At 49.0% G+C, this 11,722-nt stretch overlaps 1 protein-coding gene across 2 annotated transcripts in view; it reads right to left on the reverse strand.

Moving 5' to 3' along the window:
- The window catches only part of MLEC (malectin), a 14,421-nt gene extending 7,463 nt beyond the window's left edge, over positions 1-6,958 (reverse strand). The window contains exons 1-2 of one of the 2 annotated variants that reach the window (XM_034791592.1): positions 6,373-6,958; positions 1-167 (exon numbers count right to left, since the gene is read on the reverse strand). The exon at positions 1-167 is cut by the window's left edge and continues 4 nt beyond it. In XM_034791592.1, the coding sequence (XP_034647483.1) occupies positions 1-167; positions 6,373-6,556 (351 nt within the window). In that variant the 5' untranslated portion in view covers positions 6,557-6,958. The remainder of the gene's footprint in view (positions 168-6,372) is intronic. The other variant, XM_034791591.1, reaches the window with a different exon arrangement.
- Positions 6,959-11,722: the final 4,764 nt, after the last annotated feature.

Below are 11,722 nucleotides of genomic sequence, written 5' to 3' on the forward strand. Positions count from 1 at the left end.
CTGTGCAAAATAGACTTCAGCAAACTTCAACACCACAACGTAGTCGCCCTCCTCCTTAATGGGGACTTCATACCCAAAGGTCTCCTCGTTGTAACGCTCAGTCTGGTACAGAATCTGATCCTCTGTGTTGGACCGCAAGATTGGCAGCTTCATGCCATAGTCAGAGGCTGGGTTCCAAATATAAAATCAACAAGAATGGAAGGGTTAACTTCTGAGGCATCGGCAGAAGACAACTCTATAAACAACCTCCAAGCACCTGCAAGAGGACCAATTCTCTTTAGGCCCCATAGTCCCTCCTAATTCTGACCAATGGGGGGCACTACTTCCTTTCAAGTGTCCCCATCCCCACTTTACCAACAGCCACACTTCTTTTTTTAATCCAGTACACCAGAGGGGAAGGCAGGTTGAGCAGTGGCTGGAGGAAACCTGAATCCTACAGAAACACAGTTCTGACTATCAACCATCCCCAAGCCAGTTAGCAGAGAAAAGGTCCTATTTCACGGACTGGGTGCACTAAGGTTCCCCCGAGACCTCTTCCACTTGGTTCCCCAAGATCTCAGTTCGACTCCAGTCTAATTTCTCAGCTTCCTTTATTTGGCATATAGTAAAGCTACATTGATCAGACTCAAGGATAGGGTGTGTGTATAGAGTATACCACACATCCAGAGTTACACAGCAAATCTCTTCCCTTATATACGTTTACAAATTACACTACATCACACATTTTGGAATTGGCTTAAATCACTTTGTAGAAACCAAACCCTGTACAGCACGCACTGTCCATGCATAACTTACTCTTTACCTCAGCTTACAATCCAGGTTTATCTTATCCTTTGTTACCCTGTCCATTGTAAATGGTTCCCTGGGCATTCCCCATATTTTAGCTAGTACAGACATTGTTTCCAGCCTGTTGATCCATTTACCTCCCTAATCCTGTCTCCCAAGAAATAAGGCCTCACCCATGTCAAGCCAGACCTACAGCATCAGAGGACTTGCCCATGAGATCAGACTTCTCTAGAGAAAGAGCACTTAGAACTTCTAATGTTTTAACCAACATGATGCAGTGCACAAATGAAATGAAGTCAATTTAGGACTGAGTCACCTCAGATAATATAATCCCATCCCCTGCAACTGACTTGACATTAAAAACCTAATTACAATTTCTCCTAAAAAAACGTTAAAAAGCCATGTTCCACCCAAGAGAAAACATGCAGGCTGGGAGACTGTTGCATGTATTAGAGGGATCTTAATAAAACCCCTTTCTTCTTGCTAATAATCCTTCAAACACCACGCAGGGAACCTGAATCAATAAGGATGTGCGCACCCGAGGGCTCTGATGACCATGCAAACTACCTCATATGATTTTATGGGATATACATCAGAGCCACATGTGTGCGTGAGCCTTTACTTCAGTTATCTGTACACTACACAATGAAGAATGTTTCTAGCTGTGCCGGTATCTGAAGCAATCATGGAGGTTAAATACTTGTTTGTCCTTCCTTGTTGTTTAATATCTGTATCATAATGGAACTCAGGGGACTCAATCAGCAATAGAGCCCCATTGTACTGGGCACTCTACAAACACATAAGATGGCATAAGCCCCAAAGAGCTTACAATCTAAAATGCTATTCTCATCGGATGGAATAGGGGAGACTCTGGATGGCATCTGCACAACTGGCACTTCCAGTCAGCAGTGAAAGCTGATCTAAGTTTTTAGCTGTCAGCTGACAGTTGCTATTTCCACTCCCATTTCCATGGAAACAGACATTGGGTTGGGTTGGCCAATGCAGAGTAAGCCAACAGCTCATAGCCCAGCACCTATGTCCAAGCCCATGGAAATGACGGAGAGGAAACTAACACCTGTTCTACACAGCGAGAACCCTTGGGTAAGGCTGCTATTGTTCTGTAACCAGGAGGGACGGTCATGGAGGCTTGATCATCAGAACCACAGGAGGTGAAGAGCTCTCACCGTTTTCACATCCTGCTGTAAATACATCTCTTTTTCCAGCTACATGTTAACTAATTATAGTAGTCCAAATAGCTCATAAACACTAGCTCAACTCCTATGTAACGCTGCAGGTTAGAGACAAGCCTGCAGAGAAAGGAAGTTTGTTGTCAGGCTGGGATAGTGACCATCAGAGTGAATTCACCCAAACACACAAATGACTAATTCATTTGTATGCTGCAGTTCTTCATGATGCAATGGAAGTGGATCTGAATTAGCAGTATTTTTGTTGTGGTGAAGAATGACTGAAGCACCAAGACAGAAACAAACCATTACACATTAAAAGTAACAAAAGTAGCCACTATCTTCATTTGTTTGTCATCTGGATATGCTATAAATCCCTTAGTTATACTTTCTCCCTTAAGTCCCAGGATCAGAATTTGAGGCTTGAGGGGAAACAACCCTAAAATGCCATCCCAGGACTTTTAAGCCATCAGCAGCAGGATTTCTGCTGCAGCCATTACCTGCCCATCCACACAAATGGGAGCAGAATGAGTAACTGAGGGAACTAAAATGATGGTGCAATAAAAACCGTTGAAGGAGAAGGAAGATAGCAGTTGACCTCATGGGTTAAAGTCTTAGTTGCTGAGCCCGGCACTGTGGTTGCAGCAGGGTTATTGTAACAGGCTGCTGTTCAGTGAGACACCATGAACAAACACTCTTTTGGGAGGAGCAAACCACAACACTGCCGCACTGTTTGAAAATGAACCTTTTTTTTACCTCAGATTGAAAAAGAGATTGCTAAAGTCCAAAGAGACATTCTCCTCCAGGTTGCAGCTGCACGTGTTAATCATACAGTTGTAGGTCAGCCTCCCCTTAAAATTAATAATGATATTTGAACACCTACAGCTAGTGAAATACAGGTCACCAGCAGATAAGCCTTTGGTGGGGCAAACTAAAAGCTTATAAGCTTTACAGAGTACACATATTTAAATGGTAAATTCCTCTGGGCTGTTACGTGTGTGTGTGTGAAAGGTCAACCACATCTAGGGCACTGTGTAAGTAGTGACACCATCACCGCAAGGAGAGCTGCATCGATGCTGTATGTTGCAGCTGTAGCAGTGATGGGCAGGAGACCCAAGCCTTGAATGGGTAGTTCACCTTGTCTGCACCACAAGAGGTACCTGTTGCTGATAATGGGTGTATCTTAACACAATCCTTTGTTACACTTGCAGCTAAGTGATATTGTGCTGCCACCATTATCAGCAGCAGGCAATTTCCCCACCACAGACAAGGCTTTACAAGTCCAGCAGCATCTGCAACACTGAGGCTTTGTCTACATTACACTTTCGTTGTTAAAACTTTTATCACTCAGGGGTATGGAACTTATTCCTGAACGACAAAAGTTTTAACGACAAAAAGCACCAGCGTGTACAGCGCTTCGTTGGCGGGAGCTGCTCTCCTGTCAACGAAGTTACTTCCCCTTGTTGGAGGTGATTTTATTTTTGTCACCAGGAGAGCTCTCTCCTGGCGATAGAGAGCAGCTACACGGCTTACCTTATAACAGCGCGGCTGCAGTGGCAAAGCCGTACCGTTGTAAGGTGTGCAGTGTAAACACAGCCTGAATCTGGATCGCAGTGTTTGACGCTGGGTATAACAGTACCTGACTAGAACAGGGATCATGTTCTTTACCTTCAGCCATTATCATATTTGAACATCCAGAAGTGGGGCAAAGGAAAACAGTAACTTGGCTCCCAAGAGACATTATTCATGCTGTGGGCAGATAAAGAAACTAGCATCTCACTTCATGAGGCTTAAGTGCTGACTGGCTCCTCCCCTACCCTAGAACTGAGGATCCAAAGTGCAGCTGCAACATATTCTATGTCCTACACCCTCTGGTGGATTTTTGATTTCACTGCTTCAGCAGCTACAACAGTGGTACGTACCCCATACTAGTGTATTCCCATTTACTGCCTTCGCCCAGGGCACAGCTAATGTAGAATCCTGCCATGACCTCAGGGCTGGAGGTCTGCTGCCAGAAATGGTGGGTGAGCCAGCAGCCACATTTTCATTTATCGTGACCTCCCATGAAAAAGGTACTAGGGTTCCTCATTCACCAGCAGGTGCTCAGCCTTGCTGCCCCCTGGTAGAATTCCATCACTGGGTAATGGGTCCTGCCACCATGCAGTTCAGCTGTGGAAAGTGCCTGAACCCTGTGCTTGTCTCACTGAGACTGTTCCCAGTGGGGCTTCAAACTTACAGCCCCTTCTACAGAAACTGGAGTGTTTCTCTGGAAAAAGCAAGTTGCTACATGTTGTTGAATGGTCAGGCTACCAAACTGGCATCACCTTTCAAGAGTAAGTTCCACTTCAGTCCATAAGGACAGACTTCCCCTCAGATGACATTCCTGCAGTCTAAAGCAGGGAACTTGAAGTTTTACAAGGCTAAACCCTGCAAGACTCATCCAGTTAGCAGGGAGCTACCATATTTCAGGTGAAACACTGGGCATGCTCAACAGAGGGGTGGTTTTTTTGCAAGTCAGTTTTGCAGGCTACAGCCAACATAGCAGTCTCTCAGCTCCTGTGGGCATCCCTTCCCCAAAAAAGGCCTGGTTTAGCAGAAGCTAAATAACTTCTTTTAAAATTCTTCTTGCTGATAAGTATCAGGGGGCAGCCGTGTTAGTCTGGATCTGTAAAAAGCAACAGAGTCCTGTGGCACCTTTAAGACCAACAGATATATTGGAGCATAAGCTTTTGTGGGTGAATACCCACTTCGTCAGATGCAAGTGGGTATTCACCCACAAAAGGTTATTCTCCAATATATCTGTTAGTCTTAAAGGTGCCACAGAACTTCCTGTTGCTTCTTGCTGATAAGTATCACTTTGATATTTACAGCTTTCTGATGGACAATACAGAGACCTCAAACAGTCTGCTCCTGCGAGGTCTGATGCAGGGTCCCCAAAGTGCTCATTTCCTTTTTTCTATCTCCCGCTGGAGGCTACCCTCTCAAAAGTTAGATCTAGACTCATCTCAATGAGACACTAACGCCCTAGCAGTTTCAAGAAGAGTGAAGCCATTCAGCTATGAACAAATAAGCAACTTATGCTCAGTTAGGATCACATGCTAGACTTGTGATATAATCAGAGGTGGACGACACCAACCTCCCAACTGTTTGCCCCTGCCTGCTGAAACAGAGCACATGCTGTACAGTCAGACTCTGCAGCTCTACAAACAGCTGCTCTCGTGTATGCACCTGGCCAGAGAGTGTGTTATGGTGGCAGAAGCAGGTAGCTCTGAGTGTTATACAAGTTCACATGCAGTTCAGCACTATCAGCCCGGTCCCCTTCCTCATCTGGAGAGGAGTAAGGGCAGCGTGTTAAGGGCAGCCTTCCATTGCCACATGGCTCACAGCATGTGACAAGGCAAGCACCGATTCCTTTCCTGTCTCACTTCACTCCCCTCACAAAAACCCTCCTCAGTATGACTGGAAGTTACAGAACAGGGAATGAAGGAGCAGAACAGGTACCCAGCATGGCAAGTGCTTAGGTTATCAACAGGAAAATGGCAACCAACTCAAAGAGAAGTGTAGGGGCAGGGGAACCTTTATCGCTGTAACAGATGGGAGGAGAGTTCAACACTTGCTGGGTGACTGGAGACAAGAATTGCCGAGATAGGGAACTCCTCCAGAGGAGCCAAGAGCGCCAAATGGGGAAAGGAAGAGGTGAGGAGAGAGGCCAGGAGGAAGCAGGAGGGGGAAAACAAGGCAGAAGGGGATGGGAGGCTAACCTAGCGCACTGAGGACATGCAGGGCGGCTGCACCCGGGAGTTTGGCCCCTCAGGGCTTGTTTAGGGTCTCCAGCATCAGTGCAGATTGGCGCAAGCCAGCAGGGCTCCGAAGTCCTAGACGGATGGAGCCGTCCCTTTAGCCCCCCTTTGAAAGATACCTGGCTAGGAGCCTTTCTTCTGGTAAGGGTACGTGGGCAGCAGGCCCCGGTCCGCACCTGGCACCTTCCCCCAGTCGGCCGCTCAGCCAGAAGCCTCCAAACAGCCCCGGCCAGGGGAGCGGGAAAGCGTCTAGCCGGGCTCCAGACGGCTCCGTTAGCCACTGCTCCAAGCGCTCACCGAGCCGGCCATGAGGCGGGCACGCCGGGGCAGCCGGCTGGGCCGCTAGGGGGAGGGAAGGGTTAAGTGCCCTTCAGACGCGCGCCTATCACCACCTCACACCGCCCGCTGCCTGGCAAGGAGCCTGCCCGTCCCGGGCCTGGGCAGCGCGCAGCACAGGGGGTGCCACAGCCTGGGCTGGTCGCACTGGAGGGGCGACGGGGGAGCGGGAAGGGGCCGGCGGGAAGGCAGAGGAGATGACGAGAACAGATCGGAGGGAGGCGGGACGTGGCCAGGCCTCCGGCTCCCTCCCCCCGGGGCCTCACCTCGGCCCACCCGGCCCTCGAGCGGGTCTTTGCGGAAGTGGATGCCGTTCACGTCCACATGGGCCTCGCCGCCCGCGTTCACTGCCCAGATCACGTTGTCGGCCAGGCCGGCTCCCGAGGCCCCCAGCAGGGCCGCGAGCACCAGAGCCGCCCCAGGCGCCCAGCGGGCCCCGGCCGCCCCCATCTCCGGCTCCCGGCTCCTGCTCTCAGCTCAGCGCAGCCCCGCCCCGCCGCACATGCCGCCCTCCTCTTCCTGCCGCGGCAAGGGGGCACCCGAACCCGCTAGCCAGAAGGAGGGAGACCCGTCAACCACTCACCGCCCGTGGTCTTGAATGTTAACTACCTGCCCGTCTGCCATTGGGTATTGGAGTCACCATATTTGTATATTAATAAAATGACGAGCCAATAGGAACGAGCCAGGATAGCAAGTTTGGTTGAGAGATAAGCAGGTACCAGGCGGCTAAGGCGGTTGGGTTGGCAAAGGCCGGGGGAGTGGGGACTGGCGCGCACCATGTGCTGGGAGTGGTACAAACCCACGCTCCCCCCGCCCCCCCCCGAACGTCTCCTATTCCCGAGCGGGTGATAGGTTCCTCCTCTCTCTGGGCTTTTACCATCCGCTCGGGAGGGGGGACACGGAACGCACCACTTGCCCGAAGTGGGAGAAGCTTCTCCGCGACCGGGCCGGGCTCCTTGGGTGCGACCACTGGGACACAGAGGAGGAAAACGGCAACGCAATGTTCCCTCAGTACTTCCTCCCGCCACTCCCGGGCCAGACCGCCCTCTCTCTCTCTGAGAGCGCTCCCAAGGGTCCCACCAATCAGGAAGCTCCAACGCGGCTGGAACGTAATGCATTGTGGGAAGGCAACGGAACGGAAGCAGGCGGGTGGCTCAGCCTGTGGGGGTTCCCATGGCAACCGTCACCTTCCCCGTCGCCAGCGGAATGACGATTCTTATCAGACCCGAGTCCCTCTATCCCGGGAGACGGGGATCCCCGCACAGGGGCAGGGAGAGGAGGGGGCCCGTGTGGGTGCCGGGCCCCCGTAGCCTCAGGGAGGGGATCTCCGTGTGGGTGCCGGGGCCCCGTAGCCTCAGGGAGGGGGATCCCCGTGTGGGTGCCGGGGCCCGGTAGGCTCAGGGAGGGGGATCCCCGTGTGGGTGCCGGGCCCCCATAGCCTCAGGGAGGGGATCCCTGTGTGGGTGCCGGGCCCCGTAGCCTCAGGGAGGGGATCCCCGTGTGGGTGCCGGGGCCCGATAGGCTCAGGGAGGGGGATCCCCGTGTGGGTGCCGGGCCCCGTAGCCTCAGGGAGGGGATCCCTGTGTGGGTGCCGGGGCCCGGTAGGCTCAGGGAGGGGGATCCCCGTGTGGTGCTGGGTGCAGCAGCTCTGCGCCTGGTGAAGATCCAGCCCATGGCGGGATGCAGGGGGTGATTGGTTTCTTTTGCTGGTGGAGGGGGTGGACGTTTGTGAAACGCTTCTTTAAGCGTCACCAGTTCGGTGCGTTGGGTGCTCGAGGTGCCTGAAGAGAAGTTGACGGATGGGGCCTGGCATTTCAGGGCCTGCCCACGGATGAGACAGGCAGATTAGGAAGCCACATTTTTAATTTCAGCCTCTGGAGGCTCCAACCCCCACTACACACAGGCAATCGCGAAATGAAAGAAAGGAGTTTCATAATGGAAACTGTCAAGAAGCCAAGTAGATCTCATGACCCCAGGTAGGGCAGTTCCTGCAAGACATCCAGCACCAAACAACTACATGGTCAAAGGAAAACTATTTAGATCTGGGTGTCCTCACTTGGTGTCCCACCTACACACTTCTCTCCCACCTCTTGCCATTTCTCTCTGTCCTTCCAGCTGTCATAGAATCATAGAATATCAGGGTTGGAAGGGACCTCAGGAGGTCATCTAGTCCCCCCCCCCTGCTCAAAGCAGGACCTAATCCCAACTAAATCATCCCAGCCAGGGCTTTGTCAAGCCTGACCTTAAAAACCTCTAAGGAAGGAGATTCCACCACTTCCCTAGGTAACCCATTCCAGTGCTTCACCACCCTCCTAGTGAAAAAGTTTTTCCTAATATCCAATCTAAACCTCCCCCACTGCAACTTGAGACCATTACTCCTTGTTCTGTCATCTGGTACCACTGAGAACAGTCTAGATCAGTGGTTCCCAAACTTTAACAACCTTTGAACCCCTTTCACTAAAATGTCAAGTCTCACAAACCCCTTCCTAAAAATGAATATATCCAGGGATTTTCTCCTTTACCTGAGTATAAATTATAAAAGTAATGATCTTGGAAATATAAAATTTGTTTTTATGACATGCTTATTACACACTATTTATTATTAATTATTATTCATCATTACAGTATTTTATTACATTATGAAAACGGCAACACTCTTCCAAGATCTCACTTTCCTTTCGTAGCTTGTATCATTTTGAATAAGCCTGTTATAAGACAAGGCTCCTATGTTTCATCAAAGAGTATCAGATGTGAAACAGCATGAAGGTATTTAAGAAGACAACTTGAAGAGTTCCTCCTACACAAGCATTCAGGTCTTGAGCAGTCCAGGCAAACAACGCATGTTACAACAAAGCTTAAACTTATTGTTTTTAAAATTATTATGAAGAACACTAGCTGCCAATTTAATTTTAAAAACAGCAACAAATATCCACTTCCCTTTCCATTTCTTATGAGTCGTCTTGAAGTTTAAATCTCAGTGTGATAGATATGCTTGCTTTGATCTGCTTAGCTCTTGGAAGTCCAGGGGCTCTGGGCTGCTGGCCCTATGGAGTCCCTATGGACAACTCTGTTCGCCATTAGGGAATTTTTTCCCGAGAACCCCCTGTAACATTTCGTGAACCCCCAGGGGTTCACGAACCCCAGTTTGGGAACCACTGGTCTAGATCCATCCTCTTTGGAACCCCCTTTCAGGTAGTTGAAAGCAGCTATCAAATCCCCCCTCATTCTTCTCTTCTGCAGACTAAACAATCCCAGTTCCCTCAGCCTCTCCTCATAACTCATGTGCTCCAGCCCCCTAATCATTTTTGTTGCCCTCTGTTGGACTCTTTCCAATTTTTCCACATCCTTCTTGTAGTGTGGGGCTCAAAACTGGACACAGTACTCCAGGTGAGGCCTCACCAATGTCAAATAGAGGGAAACGATCACGTCCCTCGATCTGCTGGCAATGCCCCTACTTATACAGCCCAAAATGCCGTTAGCCTTCTTGGCAACAAGGGCACACTATTGACTCATATCCAGCTTCTCGTCCACCGTAACCCCTAGGTCCTTTTCTGCAGAACTGCTTCCTAGCCACTCGGTCCCTAGTCTGTAGCAGTGAATGGGATTCTTCCATCCTAAGTGCAGGACTCTGCACTTGTCCTGTTGAACCTCATCAGGTTTCTTTTGGCCCAATCCTCTTAATTGGTCTAGGTCCCTCTGTATCCTATCCCTACCCTCCAGCATATCTACCACTCCTCCTGTCTCACTTTCCTTCTTTCTATCTCTTTCCTTAATTTACATCAGCCCTCCAGTTCTAGTTTCTCTATTTGCAGAGAAACTGGAAAGGTGTAATCTGTGGGAATAATGTGATTTCCATTTTTTATTTAATCATTTATTTTATTTGTATGGACATAGAACTAGATCCTATTATCCTGATGCAAAGAACATCCTGTTAGCATCATTAGGAGTTCTGGATAAGGACTGTAGCATCTGACCCAACTTGACTAAATTCTCTAGATGGAGTCATCCCATACTCTCAGTGGTTCTCAAACTTTTGTACTGGTGACCCCTTTCACATACCAAGCCTCTGAGTTTGACCCCCCTTATAAATTAAAAACACTTTTTTATATATTTAACACCATTATAAATGCTGGAGACAAAGCGGGGTTTGGGGTGGAGGCTGGCAGCTTGTGACCCCCCATGTAATAATCTCACACCCCCTGAGGGGTCCCGACCCCCAATTTGAGAACCCCTGCTTAGTTTACATCATACAGTTTGTGACATTCAGCAACCAAGCAACTGCAGCCAAGAGGAGGCATATTAATGCCAAATGTGGTTAACAACTAGGGTGACCAGATGTCCTGATTTTATAGGGACAGTCCCGATTTTTGGGTCTTTTTCTTATATAGGATCCTATTACCTCCCACCCCATGTCCCGATTTTTCACACTTGCTGTCTGGTCACCCTATTAACAACACTACTCTCAAACACATCTCACAGGTTATTCCTAGTGAGATGTGACTCTTGCTTTACAAACGTACGGGTTGCTTGGACAAGCAGGTAGAGCTTTTCTTTAAACATCAGGGCAGAGTCTGTTTAAAACGCTTTTCATTCCATTCTCTGCTGCCACAGTTAATCCTGTCTGCCCGTCACTTTTTATTTGAGTGCCCATTACTATGCTGAATAGATGGATGGGAAACCAGTTAGAGCACAAACTGTACTGAAACAAGATGGGGGTAGCCACAGCTGCTGAGAGAGACTCATCAGGCAGTTTCTGTAGGTGCAGCTTTTCATCAGATCGGAACAGTGCTTTCTTTGTGTTTATGCTTTTTATAGGGACTGTTTAGTCCAAGCAATACACTATTCCTACATAATGCACTGTCCAGAATCCAAGATGGCATAAACACGGGACCCAGCAAAACATATTAAATGTCTCTTGAGACTGAGGGAAGTCAAAAGACTCTGTGGATGGTGTCTACTAAGAGATCTCTGAGTTGGTGTGAGAGGGGAAGCAAAATGTCTCGGGAAAGCACAAGAGGTGGTGAGACAGGGAAGTGAAAGGTTTCTGGGGTGATTGCAAAAAGTGAAGATACTGGGAAGTCAAAGGTCTTAGGGACTTTTTCAGATCTTCATAATAAATGCAGTTGAAAGGTGAACTGCCAGGGAAAGAAAGTATTTGTGTCCTTTACTGCTCCTTAAAGGGTTTAAAGTTATTGCACCTAATCCTCACATACCCCCCTCCTCCATATCGTGTTTTACAGAAGAACTGTCAGGTCCTCACATGTCCTTATGTTATCCTGGAGGACTATGACAAGATCTTTGGAGGACCTGGCATAGGACTTCACAGCTGAAGTTTGGATGAAACCTGATTTTTTAACTAAGTTCTTGCCCAAGGTAAATGGGGTCAAATAGCCTCATGGTTTTCACATTTGCCCCAGTATGACCATGAATGTCATTCTTGTTGTGGTCCTCTCTCTCTCTCTCTCTCTCTCTCTCTGTTACCCCTGGAAGTCTCAGACTGAAGCTGGGTTCATCTGATGTCCTACTTGCTCCTAAACATGCCACACTGGGTGGCTATCACACTGGCACTTACCATCTTTTATCCTACACTTTGGCCAGAGGCACTGCCATATTTAA

The sequence above is a fragment of the Trachemys scripta genome, chromosome 15 (genome assembly GCF_013100865.1).
Source record: "Trachemys scripta elegans isolate TJP31775 chromosome 15, CAS_Tse_1.0, whole genome shotgun sequence".
In the NCBI taxonomy this organism is placed as follows: Eukaryota; Metazoa; Chordata; order Testudines; family Emydidae; genus Trachemys; species Trachemys scripta.